The sequence below is a fragment of the Triticum urartu genome, chromosome 3A, assembly GCF_056163025.1.
Source record: "Triticum urartu cultivar PI428250 chromosome 3A, HENAU_Tu73, whole genome shotgun sequence".
NCBI lineage: Eukaryota > Viridiplantae > Streptophyta > Magnoliopsida > Poales > Poaceae > Triticum > Triticum urartu.
This window is the reverse complement of record NC_141875.1, coordinates 175,251,057-175,272,210: the sequence shown is the minus strand read 5'-3', so window position 1 is coordinate 175,272,210 and position 21,154 is coordinate 175,251,057. Positions and strand designations below refer to the sequence as shown.

At 48.2% G+C, this 21,154-nt stretch overlaps 1 protein-coding gene across 1 annotated transcript; it reads left to right on the top strand.

The window, feature by feature from the left end:
• The first annotated feature begins 7,833 nt into the window (after nucleotides 1-7,833).
• On the top strand, nucleotides 7,834-8,993 carry LOC147979092 (uncharacterized). The gene is made up of 2 exons (XM_087515032.1): nucleotides 7,834-8,706; nucleotides 8,934-8,993. Exons 1-2 carry the CDS (start codon nucleotides 7,834-7,836, stop codon nucleotides 8,991-8,993), a joined length of 933 nt encoding a protein of 310 aa, XP_087371158.1.
• Nucleotides 8,994-21,154: the final 12,161 nt, after the last annotated feature.

Genomic DNA, 21,154 nt, shown 5'->3' with positions numbered 1-21,154 from the left:
TGTATTTCATGAAAAAATGTTCCCCCCGCTGATAGGTCGGACCCACCACCTATATCTTTGCATGCAAGGAAGTGCCTCCTTATTACGCCCAAAAAATGAATACCCCCTGCTAGCTGGGACCCACCATATTGTTGGGCTGACTTGTGGGCCTACTAAGTTGACGGGGACGGAGGGCTTTGTCAACTTAGTCAATACTCCAGTGACCGTATGATGTCCATCCAACGGCCATACTGCTTCTTCAACCTCTGGTCTTCTTGCTCCAGCCGCCCAAAGCAGCGCCGGTCGTGCCGCCTGCTCCTGCCTCCCGTGGCCGGCTGTGCTACCGCGGAGGGCTCACCACCCCCATACTACTCCCACCACTGGCCAGGCCATCCCTCCACTCACCCACACCCCCTGTTATTCTGCGGCGACGGCAGCCTCACACCGTAGCCGAACCAGTGAACGCTCGTACTCCTCTCCGCGTGGGCATCCACTGCCGCATCTTGCCCGGCTCCGCGTCATCCCCTTCCTAGGCCTCGCCGTCGTCCACCGCTGTGGTGCTCTCGGCGCGGCGTGGTCAATGTGGTCAACGACCGAATTCCATTGGAAGAGTACTGTACATGGAGAGGCTAACAGCTGGGTCCACGGCAGCCGCAAGGAAGTGCCTCCTTATTACGCGGAAAATAATTATTCCTCCACCTGACAACGGGGACCCACCGAACGGGCTACCAGTATTTTGCGAAAAAATCATTTCCCCCTGACTGCCGGGACCCATCGGACGGGCCACCGTATTTCACAAAAAAAATGTTCCCACCACTGTCAGCTCGGACCCACCGGAAGCGCCTCCTTATTACGCACACAAAAATGAATACTCCCCCGGCTAACTGGGACCCACCTTGGTGGGAGGCTGACTTGTGGGCCTACTAAGTTGACAGGGACGAATGGGCTTTGTCAACTTAGTCAATATGAACGATTCTAGCTCAAGTGACCGTACGATGTCCATCCAACGGCCGTAGTGCTTCTTCAACCTCTAGTCTTCTTGCTCCAGCCGCCCAAAGCAGCGCCGGTCGTGCTGCATGCTCCTGCCTCTCGTGGCCAGCTATGCTGCCGCAGAGGCCTCACCGACCCCTACTATTCCCACCGCTGGCCAGGCCCTGCGGCGACGGCAGCCTCACACCACAGCCGAACCAGTGAACCCTCGTACTCCTCTCCGTGCGGGTTTCCACTGCCGCGTCTTCCCCGGCTCCGCATCGTCCCCTTCCTAGGCCTCGCCATCGTCCACCGCCGTGGTGCTCTCCGCGCGGCGTGTTCAACATGGTCAAGGAACGACTTCCATCAAAAAGTACTGTACGTGGAGAGGCTGACAACTGGGTCCATGGCCATAGCCCAGTTTTTTTTGTGATTTGCCAAGTAAGTTTCTTTGTTAGGCCTATTGGGCTGCAAATCTTGCAAGACGAGGAGAGCTTTCATTCGGCTGGCCGAGAAAATGGCCCATCAGTATGTGCTGTACATTTTTAAAACACATCAAACCGACAATTAGTTTCGAATATCTTTTTTTCATTTCAAGATTTTAAATTACATTAATTTTTATGCATGGAGAATTTATTGGATTTTATATTGATATACATTTATTTTTAAAATCAGTTTGAATGTGAGTCGAAATTTAGGGATTAAAAACTGTTCGGACAGCACCGAAATATGCAAAATTTTGTATAATTTTTTAACAGTGGCCACAATATGGGTTGTAATGCTAACAAAAAGAATATGGGCTCCAAAAAGACCTTAAGAATTAGTAAATGGGCTGTAAATTATTAGAAATAATGGCAGATGGGTTGTATGCCGTTTTCCACAGATTTGAGCCTTTCCCAAAAAAAAGGTTGACGCACAAGCACTGACTGTTGGATGTCCATCCAACGGCCGTCGTGCTTCTTCAATCTCTGCTCTTCCTGCTCCAGCCGCTCAAACAAGCGCCGGCGGGACTGCCTGCTCCCTCCTCCCCGCGGCCGGCTGTGCTGCCGCGCAGGCCTCACCGCCCCACCGTACTCCCATTGCTGGCCTAGCCATCCCTCTACTCACCCACACCTGCTGTTATTCTCCGACGATGGCAGACGAACCAGTAAACCCTTGTACAAATGTACTCCCCTCCGCGTGGGAAACAACTGCCGAGTCTTCCCTGCCTCCGTGTCGTCCCCTTCCTAGGCCTCACCGTCGTCCACCGCCGTGGTGCTCTCGGCGCAGCGTGGTCAATGTGGTAAACGACCAACTTCCATCGGAAGAGTACTGTGTGTGGAGACGCTGACAGCTGGGTCCACGGCTGCAGCAAGGAAGTGCCTCCTTATTACGCGCAAAATAATTATTCCTCCACCTAACAGCGGGGACCCATCGGACAGGCCACCGTATTGCGCGAAAAAAACGTCCCCCCCCTGACTGCTGGGACCCACCAACTACACCTTCGCATTCAAGGAAGTGCGTCCGGACAAAAAAAACAAAACGATTCACCCCCCTGACTGCTGGGACCCACCAGCTACATCTTCGCACGCAAGGAAGTGCCTGACAGTCGGGACCCACCTGGTCGAAGCGTACGTAGCGTTGTCATTCTGGTCGCAAACGTGTACGTACATATATACTGGTGGATGTAGAGGCGCGCACGTGTCATAGTAGAGGCGCGTACGTGTCATAGTAGAGGCGCGCACGTGTCATAGTAGAGGCGCGTACGTGTCATAGTAGAGGCGCGCACGTAGCATGTACATGTACGTACATCGGCCAGGGTGCAAGAAAGAAAATACGGCCATGTATGTGTACATACGGGCGGGGTCTCGAACGCCTACTCGCGCATACGTACGGCCAGGGCTCGTGTACATGGCTGGGTCGGAACGGAGAAATAGTGTCGTCGTCATGTTCATGGGGAGGCAACAGAATGCGTCGTGTTCATGGGGAGGCAACAGAATGCCTCGTGTTCATGGGGAGGGAACGAAATGCGTCGTGTTCATCGGGAGGCAACGGAATGCGTGGGAGCCAACCGGCTGGGTCGGAACGGAATGCGTGGTCATGTTCATCGGGAGGGCTTGTACGGCACAGGCGATGGAAACAAGGCCTGGTGTACCGTAGAACGGAGGAAACGGCCTTGTATTCGACCAGCCACATTCGAAACGGGATCCTGTTCATCGGGAGGGGTCTGGCGTACCGCAAAACGGATGAAACGGACCTCCTACGGTCGAAACGGGAGTCCTGTTGATCGGGAGGGGTGTGGCGTACCGCAAAACGTACGAAATGGACTTGTGTTGGAGCGCTACGGTCGAAACGGGGGTCTTGTTCGTCGGGAGGGGTGTGGCATACCGCAAAACGGGACTCCACGGGATACTGTTCATCTCCACCGTCGACCTCCTCCAGCCTCCACGGGCTACCGTTGACCTCCTCCAGCCTCCACGGGCTCCTGTTCATCCAGCCTCCACCACGCGCTACTCCACCAGCTACTGTTCAACCACCCCTCCACCATCTACTGTTCTTCCAGCCCTCCACACCACGGGGTCCTGTTCAACCACCCCTCCATGAGCACCCCTCCACCGTCTACTGTTCACCCAGCCCTCCACCACACCACGGGGTCCTGTTCATCCAGAGGCAACGCCACCGCTCACTGTTCATCCACCCCCCGCAACGCTCACCGTTCATCCAATTAATCGGCTTCAGTTAGCAGCAGTAGCGAAGGAATTGCTCGATCGGGTTCAGTTAACAGCCATCGATCGATCGCTCGGGTTCAGTAACGCGTAGCCTGCAGTGCAATTGCTCGGGTTCAGTTAGAGCCCAACGCCTCGCTCGGGTTCAGTTAGAGCCAACGCCTCGCACACACACGCGTACGTGTATGAGAGAAATGCGCATCGCTCGGTCCCCGACCTCCCACCGTAACCGGGAACTCCCCGAAATTTTCCTCGCCCTCACTTCTACCACGGTTTTTTCCGTCATGGACGGCCCAAAGAATGTCATGCAGCTGCGCCTCCAGCACGCCCAGGACAAAATTAAAGCCCATTTTCTGTCATGATTTTTTGTCATAGAAGTAGGAGCCCACCACATCTATGATGATACCGGGTTTTGTCACAATTATCGTCATAGAAGTGTCATATGTATGATAGAAAAACATTTCATTCGGCCCAAAATGTCACAGATGTGTCTTTTTTTGTAGTGTGATATATAATAATAGAGACATTATCTGAGCAATACATTTCTTAAACATGTACTCCGGCCGATCCCTAACAGAAGTGGTATTCCCGTTGATCCCTAATACCATGTGCTTCCATCTACTTATAAAGGGGGTGATGCAGAGTTTGTTGTTACAAAGCAACAAGCATCATGTCTGGGTTGGTACCATTTTTGTTCACTAATTAATTGGCAAAAAGAGCAATACAATAGCTTCAATTCCACATTTATTTAAAACAGTACCAATACAAGTAGCACAACATCTCAAAACACACTGCACGATCATGTGGATGGGACATCGGACATGCCAGCACCATGTGTGTCCACACGTATAAATGGGTGATGCAGAGTATGTAGCCAAGCATCATATCTGCGTTGGTCCCATATTTGTTCTCTTTGAAACTTTTTCCTATGTGAGGGCAGCAAATCTAGTCCTGCACAAACTATCCGACCCCCCAGTTTCTTTCCCTTTTCAACAAAGAGTGCAGTTCCTTACAGATGTGTGTACTGGGTTACCCCCGTTTTCCTTTTTCGACCAACAAAGCGGCTGGATAGCTAGTCTATACTACTTTCCCTCCCTCCTTTCCTCATTGAACCAGGTCCTAGATTCATGCTCCACCCCACCGCACCCTTCTTTCCTCTTTGAACCAAGACCTAGATTCGACTATAGAATCGAAAAAGATCCACATGCAACTAGACCAATGACGGTTTCAAAGAAACTTATACCTTAGGGTCGTCGGGATGTGGCAAGGCGTGCGGCGGGAGGTCGGATCTGCCACACTACGTACGACGGCGAGGAAGAAGGGGTCGGTGGCCCTCCCGCACAGGCACTGGGTGAAAGAGAAAAGTGCAGCCGGCAGTGGATTGCCTCCCTCGCCGAAGGCGATAGAGTAAACGCTGCACCTCCTCCCCTTCCCGGTGCGACGGGATCCGGATGCCTCCTTCGCCAGCTGTGAGGGGGGTGAGAGAGACAGAGGCCACAACACAGTCTTGTTTAGATCTGGTAAAGAGGGTGAGAGACTGTGAATATAGAAAACCCTAACAAAGGAACGCTGAGCCTCCAGCGTGTATATATATATGTAGTGCGGGGAGAGTGTGGAGAGTGCAAACCCTAGCGAACAAGCGCCGAGGCTCCAGCTTATGTATATACTATAGTACGGACTGAGCTCCGGTGCCTTAACTGCACCTGCTTTTGGCTGTATGACAGGTGAGCTAGCCACATTTTGGGCCCATCTGTCTTAAATCCAAGGGCAGGTGCACTAAAGTCAATGAAGCTGCGCCCATATAGTACTCGTGTATGCGACTAATATATAGTGGAGTGGTTTTCTTATTCTCTCCATAACAATCGTTTTAAATTGTGTAAGTATGAAACAAAACTCTTTATTTAACGTACCAGCAAAGAAAACTACTACTCCCATTGTTCCTAAATATTTGTCTTTCTAGAGATTTCAACAAATGACTACATATAGAGCAAAATGAGTGAATCTACACTATAAAAAATGTCTATATACATCTGTATGTGGTAGTCCATTTCAAACCACTCGAAAGACAAATATTTAGGAATGGAGGGAGTACTTTTGATGAACTAACGGTCCACGTGTCTTCGTCGCACTTCCTGTCCTTCACGTGAGATACACTGCCCTCCCTTAAGTGAACAACCACACATGCGCCAAATTAGCGGAAACGTGTGAGAGTGTGTACAAATAAAGAATTTTAATTTCAATTATCGGAAAGGTTTGGGAATATGTATTGTCGGCGTTCTGGGAACGGGGTCCCCAAATTTGCCTGCCTGCGGCCCACGGCATGGCTCTGTGAGCGGGCCCGTACGGCCCATCTTCACTAACAAGCTTTCAAGACCCTCGCGAGGGGCCAAGCCTCGCGAGGTGGATGACACAAGACCTCCTCAGGAGCGACCTCACCAGGCTAGCTCGCGAGGGGCGAAGAGACCAAGGCAAGACAAACCTCGCGAGGTTCCAATGACGTGAGCCATGACGACCAAGGCCAGGCGGGCGCCAGCGTGCACAGTGTCCTTGTTTCCTCTTTGGTGCTAAGGAGGCAAGCGCAGACGCAGAGCACCGAGGCGTCAAGCAAAGGTTTCCATATCAGTGCAACGAGACCAAGTCCAGCAGGACGGCAGGACGGAGGTCACCATGGAGCCCAAGGTGGCGTCACCACCAGAGCCTTTGCAGGCGAAGACTGCTTTTGTCAGGATAAGTTGTACTAGATGTCCCCTTTCAAATTGGCCGTTGTTGGCTCCCTTCCCGCTCAAGATTTGGGGAGAGGACCAGTGCCTCTATAAATAGGACTAACCACCACCATAGAAGGGGCGACGGACCTAGATCGACTGACCTAGATCGATTCATCTAGAGAGAGAGAAGAGATCCGAAAAACCACAAGTTCACCATGCACAAGAACGCCTCGCCTCACGAGGCTGTTCTTCCCCTTGTACTGTTCATCCTTAGCCCAAGAGGCAATCCACCACCACCACACTGGAGTAGGGTATTACACCACAACGGTGGCCTGAACCAGTATAAATCTTGTGTCCTTTGTGTTGCGAGTTCGTCGAGTTAGCCTGTGAGATCTTAGCAAAGCTAGGGCGTGGATCGGTAGGGGGAGATCTTTGCGCGCACCCTAGTGTTTGAACCTTGAGGGTTTTGCCGGAACCCGAAATCCGACATTTGGCGTGCCAGGTAGGGGTACGCCGAAGCTTCCCTTCCGTCGCTCCGTGTCACGTTGCTTCATCGTCTCCATGGCGGACGCACACCGCGCTCACGCTGAGCGCCGGGCTGCCCTCGCCGCCCGCATTGCTCAGACGGCTCCCGTCGGCGGGCCACCCCGTCATTCTCCATCGCCTGCCGCCAACGCCGCCACCGGCCCGGCAGAGAATGAGCAGCAAGCATCCTCACTTCACCTCTCGGTGCGGCGGGACGGCCGCACCGCCACTCCATCGCTGACCCCGGCCGGCTCGTTATCCCACGCTCGTCACGCTCCCGTGGACACGCAGGCCGCTTTGTGCATGGCGTGTGAGCTCCTGCGCTACCGCCCCGTCGACGACCTCTACGAGGACTGGCTCGACCGCATCGCCGAGCTCGTCAGCGCCGCATGGGGCTCCCCTGCGCCGTTCCTCTTGCTGCCTCGCCCTCCGCCAGCCACGGGCGGCGTGGCCCATGGAGCGCCTCCACCACCTCTGCCCGAAGACAGAGTCTTGGCGCCCAGGCACGCGGCCCCACGGCGCGACCTACCGCGTCCGGTGCCCGCGCAAGAAGAAAGAAGCTGCCAAGAAGTCCCTCGGCCACGAGAAAATGCCCCTGCGCTCCCTACACCACCATGGCAAGACCGCGTGCCGCCAGCGACGGCAGTGCGCGGACCCCATCAAGGACAAGTTCTCCACCACGCAGAGTCCTGGTGACCACAGCAGGCTGCCGCGCCTTCACCCCTCAGCTACGTAGTGTCGCTTGGCCGGGCAAGTTCAAGCCGGATCTGCCTCCTCGCTATGATGGCACCCCCGACCCCGCGGAGTTCCTACAGCTCTGCGAGCTGAGTATCGAGGCGGCCAACGTCGACGAGAAGGTCATGGCGAACTGGTTCCCCATGGCTCTCAAGGATGGTGCCCGCTCCTCGCTCCTGAACCTGCCTCCAGGCTCGATCTCCTCCTGGAACGAGATGCGCGACCGTTTCGTCGCCAACTTCGAGGGCACTCGTGACCGCCCGCCGACTGCGGGTGACCTACGCCACGTCAAGCAACAACTAGGAGAGACCCTCCAGAAGTACATCCAGCGCTTCAACAACGTTCGCCTCAAGATCCCCAAGTTGACAGATGAGGCCATCATTTCCACGTTCTCCGATGGCGTCCGCGGAGTCAAGATGAAGGAGGAGCTCACCATCCACGAGGAGCTGTGCACGTCTCTGGAGTTGTTCAACCTGGCGACCAAGTGTGCAAGAGCAGAGGAGGGGCGCCTCTCCCTCCTCGAGCTCCCGGCTGCGGACCCGGAGGAGAAGAAAGCCAAGGCCAAAGACGTGAAGCACAAGGGAGCAGCCGTGCTCGCGGCGGAGCCGGACACAAAGCGTGGCAGGGACCTGCCCGAGTCATCCAAGAGCAGCCGACCATTCTGCGCCTTCCATAACCTGCATAGCCACAACACCAGCGACTGTCAAGAGCTCAGAGCCATTCGAGAAGGACGCTTCGGTCGACGCCCCGAGCGCAACGACCGGGGCTACGGCCGAGGAGGAGGATGTGGTGGCGGACGATGGGATGAATGTGGCCCGCGACAGGATTGGCGCGACCGGCCTCCTGAGGACCACTGGCAGGATCAGCCTCGTGAGGGCGCCTGGAGGGTTCAGCCTCATGAGGACCGTCCTCAGGGCAACGCCGGTCTCCCTCCACTACCGCCGCCACCAAGAAGGAATGACGACCACCATCAGGACGAGGGGGCTGGGGGCTTCCAGGAGCCGCATGCTATCGCCTGCATCTTGGGCGGAGCTCAAGCCCCAGCCTCACAGCGTATCTTCAAGCACTTTTCTTGCGAGGTGAACGCAGTCCCCCCAAGCTCGAGGCCACGCGCCCGCTCAGATGGTTCCAGTGCGCCATCATGTTCAGCTCGACATATCAGCTCAAGTGCTCAGCTACCGCTGGCACTCTCCCAATGCTTTGTTCACCCGTCATCAGCAACGTGCAAGTCACCAAGACCCTGATCGACGGCGGCGCAGGGCTCAATGTCCTGTCCGTCAAGACGTTCGACAACCTTCAAGTGCCATACGATCAGCTTCAGCCCACCAAGCCATTCTCAAGAGTGACCGACGACTCCACCACGCCGATCGGTTAGGTCCGCCTCCCAGTCACCTTCGGACAGCGCAACAACTACCGCACCGAGCTCATCGACTTTGACGTCGCCCACATTCGTCTGCCATACAATGCCATCCTCGGGTATTCGGCCCTGGCCAAGTTCATGGCCGTGACGCACCACGGCTACAACGTCCTCAATATGCCAGGAAGCGGCGGGACCATCACAATCCCCTGCGAAGAAAGAGATGTGGTGTGCTCCCTCGAGCACGCCTTCCAAGCAGTGTCAATCGAAGACCCCGACAACAATGCAGATCGGTACCCTCCTGAGGTCGTCCCCAAGAAGAAGAAGCAGCTACTCCGTGTCGGACGTCAGGCGGGCAGCGCTGCAAGTGGCATCTCGTCAGGATCAGCGCCTGCACCTGGGGCACCTCCCTCTATCGCATAGGAAGGCGCGCCCAGCACCCTCCTCAGGCAGGGCTCGGGGACTCACTTCCGGAGGGCCTCAGACCTTGCCAACATCATGAGGGAGGCGCTCGGGCACCACTTGGAGGCGTGTTTCGCGGAACGTCTCCCTCAGGAGGACACTGGGCAAGGAGCGCCCGATGCTCAGGAGTTCATCACCAAGGTATCTCAGGAGCTTCAGGAAGCAATAGCAATACGCGGCGACCGCCGGCCACCTGGTGTTGCTCCCCACCCAGGCGAGGGTGGTGAGCTGCGCGTCTGCATCGACGTACCAGGGCTCAATCGAGCCGTGATACGTCTCCAATGTATCTATAATTTTTGATTGCTCCATGCTATATTATCTACTGTTTTGGACATTATTGGGCTTTATTATCCAATTTTATATTATTTTTGGGACTAACCTATTAACCGAAGGCCCAGCCCAGAATTGCTGTTTTTGCCTATTTTAGGGTTTCGAAGAAAAGGAATATCAAATGGAGTCCAAACGGAATGAAACCTTCGGGAACGTGAATTTCTCAACGAACAAGACCCGGGAGACTTGGACCCTACGTCAAGACACAAAAGAGGAGGCCACGAGGTAGGGGGGCACGCCCACCCCCACCAGGCGCGCCCTCCACCCTCGTGGTCCCCTTGTTGCTCCAACGACGTACTCCTTCCTCCTATATATACCTACGTACCCCCAAACGATCAGATACGGAGCCAAAACCGTAATTCCACCGCCGCAACCTTCTGTATCCACGAGATCCCATCTTGGGGCCTGTTCCGGAGCTTCGCCGGAGGGGGCATTGATCACGGAAGGCTTCTAAATCAACACCATAGCCCCTCCGATGAAGTGTGAGTAGTTCACCTTAGACCTACGGGTCCATAGTTATTAGCTAGATGGCTTATTATCTCTTTTTGGATCTCAATACAATGTTCTACCCCTCTCTTGTGGAGAACTATTTGATGTAATCTTGTTTTTGTGGTGTGTTTGTCGAGACCGATGAATTGTGGGTTTATGATCAAGTTTATCTATGAACAATATTTGAATCTCCTCTGAATTCTTTTATGTATGATTGGTTATCTTTGCAAGTCCCTTCGAATTATCAGTTTGGTTTGGCCTACTAGATTGATCTTTCTTGCAATGGGAGAAGTGCTTAGCTTTGGGTTCAATCTTGCGGTGTCCTTTCCCAGTGACAGTAGGGGCAGCATGGCATGTATTGTATTATTGCCATCGAGGATAACAAGATGGGGTTTTCATCATATTGCATGAGTCTATCCCTCTACATCATGTCATCTTGCTTAAGGCGTTACTCTGTTTTTAACTTAATACTCTAGATGCATGCTGGATAGCAGTCGATGAGTGGAGTAATAGTAGTAGATGTAGGCAGGAGTCGGTCTACTTGTCTCGGACGTGATGCCTATATACATGATCATAGCTAGATATTCTCATAACTATGCTCAAATCTGTCAATTGCTCAACAGTAATTTGTTCACCCACCGTAGAATACTTATGCTCTCGAGAGAAGCCACTAGTGAAACCTATGGCCCCCGGGTCTATCTTCATCATATTAATCTCCTACTACTTAGTTATTTCCTTTGCTTTTTTACTTTGCCTTTATTTTACTTTGCATCTTTATCACAAAAATACCAAAAATATTATCTTATCATATCTATCATATCTCACTCTCGTAAGTGGTCATGTAGGGATTAACAACCCCTATTCGCGTTGGTTGCGAGGATTTATTTGTTTTGTGCAGGTACGAGGGACTTGCGCGTAGCCTCCTACTGGATTGATACCTTGGTTCTCAAAAACTGAGGGAAATACTTACGCTACTTTGCTGCATCATCCCTTCCTCTTCGGGGAAAACCAACGCAGTGCTCAAGAGGTAGCAAGAAGGATTTCTGGCGCCGTCGCTGGGGAGGTCTACGCAAAAGTCAACATACCAAGTACCCACCACATACCCTTATCTCCCGCATTACATTATTTGCCATTTGCCTCTTGTTTTCCTCTCCCCCACTTCACCCTTGCCATTTTATTCGCCCTCTCTCTCTATCCTCCCTCTCTTTCTCTATTCGCCTATTTTTGCCCGTTGCTTGTTTGCTTGTGTTACCATGTGCCTTCCATCTGCTTGCATCTTTGCTTGCTAATAACCTATTGATATGGATCCACTTAAAGTGTTCTACTTGGATCATCTTCGATCCTTATGCGCTCGTGCTGAAACCCTAACTAGCCTAGTTGATGGGAAATCTTTAGATGAGCATGCTCATTTTGTGCGTCATCGTTTGTCTAAAAAAGGGAAGCTCTTATGGTATCATATAAATAGTTTGCTATGCTATGCTTGGAATCTTTGTGAAATTTGTGATTTTACTTGTTGCTCTAAGAACCCTAAAAAACAACTTCCCTACCTATGTGAGTTCAATGATAATGAAATCTTATCTTCTTATGCAAAGGGTGTTTATAGTTATTATGATATCGAACAAATTGAAGAATTTGTCGTTTTAAGGGTGCTCATGAAGTTGCTTCTTTGATTGAAAAGTACGATTTTACTCTCAATAAATTTGAAAATTCCGTCATACTTAAATATTGCAATGAAAACTTTGCTCATAATGTCTATGTCCAAGAATTTATTGAAAGAATGACCGTTGCTTTGGGAGAAAATAATGATATGCATGAATCTATAGATAATGATGATTCCAATGATTTGGTTGAAATATCCCTTGATGAAGATGAATTTGCTATAGTTCCTTATGTTAAACATGAGATCATTGCTATTGCACCCATACTTGATAGTTCCTTCGATGAAAAGCATGATTGGTATGTTGTTATTATAAATTCTCTTAATGTCAATTGTGTTAATGATATGCAAAACCCTAAGCTTGGGGATGCTAGTTTTGCTATGACTACTATTTGTTGCAATGATCATGATTGGGGTGATTCTTCTTATGATCTTGAAAATTTATTTAAGCCCCATGATGAATATGAGATTGATAATAGTGTTTTCTATAACATTGAAAGTGGGTTTGGAGAGGTCATGACTTTAGTTAATGTTAATCCCACTATTTTGGAAGAGTGTCAACTTTGCATGGATATGGATCGTGTTGAAAATATTTTATGTGATAGCTATTTTGTTGAATTTGATTATGATCCTACATGTAATTATTATGAGGGAGGAAAATGTGGTGGTAGAAATTTTCATGTTACTAAATTACCTCTCGTTATGTTGAGATTGCTATTGTTTCTTTCTGCTTCCTTGCATATGCTAGTTTTTGCTTGCCTTGCTAATTTGTTTGCCTATAAGATGCCTATTCGTAGGAGGTATGTTAAAATTAGATGTGTCTGTCACGTGTTTTATGATGTTCTCTTTGTGCTTCAATTCTTGTCTTTCATGTGAGCATCATTGAAATTATCAATGCCTAGCTATACGGCTTTAAAGAAAAGCGCTTGCTGGGAGGCAACCCAATTTTATTTTTCCTTGATTTTTGCACCTGTTTAGTAATAAATAATTTATATAGACTCTGTTTTGGATGTGTTTTTTGTGTTTAATTAGTGTTTTTGCCAAGTAGAACCGTTGGGAAGACTTGGGGAAAGTCTTGTTGAACTTGCTGTAAAAAACAGAAACTTTAGCGCTCACGAGAACTGCTGCCATTTTTATTTGGAGAGTGCTGTTTAGTTAATTCTTTTTGCAGATGATTAATAGATAAATTACTCAAGTCCATAAATTTATTTTAGAATTTTTGGGGTTCCAGTTCTTGCTCTAGCTACAGATTACTACAGACTGTTCTGTTTTTGACAGATTCTGTTTTTCGTGTGTTGTTTGCTTATTTTGATGAATCTATGGCTACTAAAATAGTTTATAAACCATAGAGAAGTTGGAATACAGTAGGTATAACACCAATATAAATAAATAATGAGTTAATTACAGTACCTTGAAGTGGTCTTTTATTTTCTTTCGCTAACGGAGCTCACGAGATTTTCTACTTTAAGTTTTGTGTTGTGAAGTTTTCAAGTTTTGGGTAAAGATTTGATGGATTATGGAACAAGGAGTGGCAAGAGCCTAAGCTTGGGGATGCCCATGGCACCCCCAAGATAATTTAAGGACACCTAAAAGCCAAAGCTTGGGGATGCCCCGGAAGGCATCCCCTCCTTCGTCTACTTCTATCGGTAACTTTACTTGGAGCTATATTTTTATTCACCACATGATATGTGTTTTGCTTGGAGCGTCTTGTATTATTTAAGTCTTTGATTTTTAGTTTACCACAATCATCCTTGCTGTACACACCTTTTTAGAAAGCCATGCATGATTTGGAATTTGTTAGAATACTCTATGTGCTTCGCTTATATCTTTTGAGTTATATAGTTTTGCTCTAGTACTTCACTTATATCTTTTAGAGCATGGTGGTGGATTTGTTTTATAGAAACTATTGATCTCTCATGCTTCACTTAGATTATTTTGAGAGTCTTAATAGCATGGTAATTTTCTTGAAATCCTAATATGCTAGGTATTCAAAGTTAGTAAAATTTTCTTAAGAGTGTTTTGAATACTAAGAGAAGTTTGATGCATGATGATTGTTTTGAGATATGGAGGTAATAATATCAAAGTCATGCTAGTTGAGTAGTTGTGAAATTGATAAATACTTGTGTTGAAGTTTGCAAGTCCCGTAGCATGCACGTATGGTAACTGTTGTGTAACAAATTTGATACATGAGGTGTTATTTGATTGTCTTCCTTATGATGGCGGTCGGGGACAAGCGATGGTCTTTTCCTACCAATATATCCCCCTAGGAGCATGCGCATAGTACCGAGGTTTCTGATGACTTGTAGATTTTTGCAATAAGTATGTGAGTTCTTTATGACTAATGTTGAGTCCATGGATTATACACACTCTCACCCTTCCATCCTTGCTAGCCTCTTCGGTACCGTGCATTGCCCTTTCTCACATCGAGATTTGGCGCAAACTTTGCCGGTGCATCCAAACCCCGTAATATGATACGCTCTTTCTCACATAAACCTCCTTATATCTTCCTCAAAACAGCCACCATACCTACCTATTATGGCATTTCCATAGCCATTCCGAGATATATTGCCATGCAACTTTCCACCATTCCGTTCATCATGACACATTCATCATTGTCATATTGCTTAGCATGATCATGTAGTTGACATAGTATTTGTGGCAAAGCCACCGTTCATAATTCTTTCATACATGTCACTCTTGGTTCATTGCATATCCCGGTACACCACCGGAGGCATTCATATAGAGTCATCTTTGTTCTAGTATCTAGTTGTAATCATCGAGTTGTAAATAAATAGAAGTGTGATGATCATCATTTTCTAGATCATTGTCCCAAGTGAGGAATATAAAAAAGAGAAGAGAGAAAGGCCATAAAAAAATAGAAGGCCCAAAAAAAGAGAGAAAAAGAGAGAAGGGACAATGTTACTATCCTTTGCCACATTTGTGCTTCAAGTAGCACCTTAATCTTCATGATAGAGAGTCTCTTATTTTGTCACTTTCATATACTAGTGGGAATTTTTCATTATAGAACTTGGCTTGTATATTCCAACAATGGGCCTCCTCAAGTTCCCTAGGTCTTCGTGAGCAAGCAAGTTGGATGCACACCCACTTTGTTTTCTTTTGTTGAGCTTTCATACATTTACAGCTCTAGTGCATCCGTTGCATGGCAATCCCTACTCCTTGCATTAACATCAATCGATGGGCATCTCCATAGCCCATTTATTAGCCTCGTTGATGTGAGACTTTCTTTTTTTTTGTCTTCTCCACATAACCCCCTCATTATATTCTATTCCACCCATAGTGCTATGTCCATGGCTCGCGCTCATATGTTGCGTGAAAGTTTATAGGTTTGAGATTACTAAAGTATGAAACAATTGCTTGGCTTGTCATCGGGGTTGTGCATGATGAGAGCATTCTTGTGTGACGAAAATGAAACATGACTAAACTATATGATTTTTTAGGGATGAACTTTCTTTGGCCATGTTATTTTGAGAAGACATAATTGCTTAGTTAGTATGCTTGAAGTATTATTATTTTTATGTCAATATGAACTTTTGTCTTGAATCTTTTGGTTCTGAATATTCATACCACAATTAAGAAGAATTACATTAAAATTATGCCAAGTAGCACTCCGCATCGAAAATTTTGTTTTTATCATTTACCTACTCGAGGACGAGCAGGAATTAAGCTTGGGGATGCTTAATACGTCTCCAATGTATCTATAATTTTTGATTGCTCCATGGTATATTATCTACTGTTTGGACATTATTGGGCTTTATTATCCACTTTTATATTATTTTTAGGACTAACCTATTAACCGGAGGCCTAGCCCAGAATTGCTGTTTTTTTGCCTGTTTTAGGGTTCTGAAGAAAAGGAATATCAAACGGAGTCCAAACGGAATGAAACCTTCGTGAATGTGATTTTCTCAACGAACAAAACCCGGGAGACTTGGACCCTACGTCAAGACACAAAAGAGGAGGCCACGAGGTAGGGGGGTGCGCCCACCCCCACCAGGCGCGCCCTCCACCCTCATGGGCCCCCTGTTGCTCCGTCAACGTACTCCTTCCTCCTATATATACCTACGTACCCCCAAATGATCAATTATGGAGCCAAAACCCTAATTCCACCGCCGCAACTTTCTGTATCCATGAGATCCCATCTTGGGGCCTGTTCCGGAGCTTCGCCGGAGGGGGCATCGATCACGGAGGGCTTCTATATCAACACCATAGCCCCTCCGATGAAGTGTGAGTAGTTCACCTCAGACCTACGGGTCCATAGTTATTAGCTAGATGGCTTATTCTCTCTTTTTGGATCTCAATACAATGTTCTCCCCCTCTCTTGTGGAGAACTATTCGATGTAATCTTCTTTTTACGGTGTGTTTGTTGAGACCGATGAATTGTGGGTTTATGATCAAGTTTATCTATGAACAATATTTGAATCTCCTCTGAATTATTTTATGTATGATTGGTTATCTTTGCAAGTCTCTTCAAATTATCAGTTTGGTTTGGCCTAGTAGATTGATCTTTCTTGCAATGGGAGAAGTGCTTAGCTTTGGGTTCAATCTTGCGGTGTCCTTTCCGAGTGACAGTAGGGGCAGCAAGGCACGTATTGTATTGTTGCCATCGAGGATAACAAGATGGGGTTTTCATCATATTGCATGAGTCTATCCCTCTACATCATGTCATCTTGCTTAAGGCGTTACTCTGTTTTTAACTTAATACTCTAGATGCATGCTGGATAGCGGTCGATGAGTGGAGTAATAGTAGTAGATGCAGGCAGGAGTCGGTCTACTTGTCTCGGACATGATGCCTATATACATGATCATACCTAGATATTCTCATAACTATGCTCAGTTCTATCAATTGCTCAACAGTAATTTGTTCACCCACCGTAGAATACTTATGCTCTCGAGAGAAGCCACTAGTGAAACCTATGGCCCCCGGGTCTATCTTCATCATATTAATCTCCTACTACTTAGTTATTTCCTTTGCTTTTTACTTTGCCTTTATTTTACTTTGCATCTTTATCACAAAAATACCAAAAATATTATCTTATCATATCTATCAGATATCACTCTCGTAAGTGGACGTGTAGGGATTGACAACACCTATTCGCGTTGGTTGCGAGGATTTATTTGTTTTGTGCAGGTACGAGGGACTTGCGCATAGCCTCCTACTGGATTGATACCTTGGTTCTCAAAAACTCATGGAAATACTTACGCTACTTTGCTGCATCATCCATTCCTCTTCGGGGAAAACCAACGCAGTGCTCAAGAGGTAGCAAGCCGCATCTCAGGAGCGCTTTTGGCCTTCGTGTGTTGGGCGTTGCAAAGGTCCACCTCGCAGCTACGTTCCTATGCTATTCGGCCTACCGAGCGTGGCTGCTGCCTTCCAGCGCAACCTGCGGAGCATCATGGCAGTCAGGAGGCCAGGCACCACGCAGTCCTGGCGGAGGTGGCGACGGTCCTCAAGGAACCGCCTGGACCCCCAGAGCCTCCCGAGGCTTGGGGCCTTGGTGGCTCGTGAGGAGAAATCCCTTCGCCGCGTACCTTCAGCTGCCTCAACACCCATTCATCAACGGAACCAGGTGAGATTTCCCAAGTTCATTTAGCTGGGAGCGCCCTCAGGGCTGCATCATTCCCAGGCCGCATGGGTCCATCCCTGTAGCATGTATCCCTTTTTATGTCTTTAGCTTACCTTGCTGGGGGCGCCCCTCGGGCTGCATCATCCCCAAGCCGCTCGGGCCGGACCCACTGGCGCGTATCGTTTATGTATTTACCTGAGCTAGTTTGCCTTTCATGCTTAATCTATCCATGACTATCACCTGCTTGATTCTCACCCACCATGGGGGGCTACTCACGCTGGCACGACGCTTGTGCTCGGGTCCGTCCCTGCAACGTCGACAAACCTGAGTGGTCGAGCTCTGGCTCATGGCACGCCCTGCGCACGTCACCTCACCAGGCCTTGATACATCTGCAACGTATCTATAATTTTTGATTGCTCCATGCTATATTATCTACTATTTTGGACATTATTGGGCTTTATTATCCACTTTTATATTATTTTTGGGACTAACCTATTAACCGGAGGCCCAGCCCAGAATTGTTGTTTTTGCCTGTTTTAGGGTTTCGAAGAAAAGGAATATCAAACGGAATTAAACCTTCGGGAACGTGATTTTCTCAACGAACAAGACCCGGGAGACTTGGACCCTACGTCAAGAAAGAAAAGAGGAGGCCACGAGGTAGGGGGTGTGCCTACCCCCCCTGGCGCGCCCTCCACCCTCGTGGGCCCCCTGTTGCTCCACCGACGTACTCCTTCCTCCTATATATATACCTACGTACCCCCAAACGATCAGATATAGAGCCAAAACCCTAATTCCACTGCCGCAACTTTCTGTATCCACGAGATCCCATCTTGGGGCCTGTTCCGGAGCTCCGCCGGAGGGGGCATCGATCACGGAGGGCTTCTACATCAACACCATAGCCCCTCCGATGAAGTGTGAGTAGTTTACCTCAGACCTACGGGTCCATAGTTAGTAGCTAGATGGCTTCTTCTCTCTTTTTGGATCTCAATATAATGTTCTCCCCCTCTCTTGTGGAGAACTATTCGATGTAATCTTCTTTTTGCGGTGTGTTTGTTGAGACCGATGAATTGTGGGTTTATGATCAAGTCTATCTATGAGTAATATTTGAATCTTCTCTGAATTCTTTTATGTATGATTGGTTATCTTTGCAAGTCTCTTCGAATTATCAGTTTGGTTTGGCCTAGTAGATTGATCTTTCTTGCAATGGGAGAATTGCTTAGCTTTGGGTTCAATCTTGCGGTGTCCTTTCCCAGTGACAGTAGGGGCAGCAAGGCACGTATTGTATTGTTGCCATCGAGGATAACAAGATGGGGTTTTCTTCATATTGCATGAGTCTATCCGTCTACATCATGTCATCTTGCTTAAGGCATTACTCTGTTTTCAACTTAATACTCTAGATGCATGCTGGATAGCGGTCGATGAGCGGAGTAATAGTAGTAGATGCAGGCAGGAGTCGGTCTAGTTGTCTCGGACGTGATGCCTATATACATGATCATACCTAGATATTCTCATAACTATGCTCAATTATGTCAATTGATCAACAGTAATTTGTTCACCCATCGTAGAATACTTATGCTCTTGAGAGAAGCCACTAGTGAAACCTATGGCCCCCGGGTCTATATTCATCATATTAATCTCCTACTACTTAATTATTTCCTTTGCTATTTACATTGCCTTTATTTTACTTTGCATCTATATCATAAAAAAACCAAAAATATCTTATCATATCTATCAGATCTCACTCTCGTAAGTGGCCTTATAGGGATTGACAACCAATATTTGCGTTGGTTGCGAGGATTTATTTGTTTTGTGCAGGTACGAGGGACTCGCACGTAGCCTCCTACTAGATTGAAACCTTGGTTCTCAAAAACTGAGGGAAATACTTACGCTACTTTGCTGCATCATCCCTTCCACTTCGGGGAAAACTAATGCAGTGCTCAAGAGGTAGCAAGAAGGATTTCTGGCACCGTTGCCGTGGAGTCTACGCAAAAGTCAATATACCAAGTACCCATCACAATCCTTATCTCCCGCATTACATTATTTGCCATTTGCCTCTCATTTTCCTCTCCACCACTTCACCCTTGCCGTTTTATTCGCCCTCTCTCTCTCTCTCTCTCTATCCTCCCCCTCGTTCTCTATTTGCTTCTTTTTGCCCGCTTGCTTTTTGTTTGCTTGTGTGTTAGTTTGCTTGCTTGTCTCGATGGCTCTTCCCCGATTTGGTGATCTTCACCTTAAAAGGTTAGAAGAAATCAAAAACAACGTTAGGAGTTTTATGGTCTTGCAATTCGAGCATAATAGTTTCTTTAGAAATGAGCTTAAGGAACAAAAAAGTTCTATGAGTTATATGAATAAAGAGATCGATGATATGTCCAAAGAATTTGATGGTTTAAGATCCCAAATTGCTCGTCTTGAGAAATTGACCGCTGAAATTTCGGATAAGCAAGCCACCTTAGTTAATAGGATGGCCGCTAAACCGGATTGCTATGAAAATAAAGATGAAGATCTAAAAGTTATTGATGTGTCCCATATTAAATCTTTGTTTTGCAATATGAATCTTGATAATGATGGGACTGAATATGATCCACCTTTACCTAGAAGGCATTCCTTTGCTATTTAGTTATTTCCTACTACTTAGTTATTTCCTTTGCTATTTACTTTTCCTTTATTTTACTTTGCATCTTTATCATAAAAATACCAAAAATATTATCTTATCATATCTATCAGATCTCACTCTCGTAAGTGGCCTTATAGGGATTGACAACCCCTATTTGCGTTGGTTGCGAGGATTTATTTGTTTTGTGCAGGTACGAGGGACTCGCGCGTAGCCTCCTACTGGATTGATACCCTGGTTCTCAAAAACTAAGGGAAATACTTATGCTACTTTGCTGCATCATCCCTTCCTCTTCGGGGAAAACCAACGCAGTGCTCAAGAGGTAGCAGGCCCTCAGTGCCTTCATCTCCTCATGGAGCAACTCGCGGCGAACTGGCAACCGTAATGGCAAATTGCGTCTCTTCTTGTGCTGGCCTGCAGGAATCTCCTGAAGACGACGGCAGGCGGAACCTCGATCTCCCTCTTCTCCCATCCAATCCGCTTGCTCGTTAAAAGGGGGGCTCCTGAGCATCGCGACTCAGGGGCTCTTAGTGACTCTCCAGCCCTCACCCCTGGCCTTGACCATGGCACGCGACCTGGCATTCTAGCGGCGGCTAAGCTCTCTCGAGGGTCGGGACCTGAGGATGCAGAGCACGAAGGAGAGCATGGAGAAGGGTGAGGCTCGCATGGGCCTGGCCTAGCTATGCTCCAGAGGCCTACGCACGAATCTGGCGCATCATGAGGAATCGACGCAGACCGTCAAGATAAGTCCCGAGCCGGGGTTGACTAAACCACTAAGGACTAAGAACCATACTAATCGCAGCCCTGCTGCGGCAACGTCACCCCCCTTTCCTACCTCTCGACGGCTACTTGAGCACTAAAGGGGACCTCCTGAGCATCGCGCCTCGGGAACTCTTACTAGACCTCAGGTCGCTCACCTCCTGGCCTTGACCACGGCACGCGACCGGGCATACCAGCGATGGCCGTAGCCTGCCTGGGGACCGGGACCTGTCAATGTAGAGCGCCAAGTCGTCGCGAGGTCGGAAAGGGAGACCGAGCTGAAGGAGGA

Excerpts from the sequence above, each read along its gene's own strand:
- LOC147979092 (XM_087515032.1), top strand. The coding sequence starts at position 7,834 with ATGCGCGACCGTTTCGTCGCCAACTTCGAGGGCACTCGTGACCGCCCG. Across the intron at positions 8,707-8,933 it reads TTTCTTGCGAGGTGAACGCA|CTTCAGCCCACCAAGCCATT; the intron begins GTCCCCCCAAGC and ends CCATACGATCAG.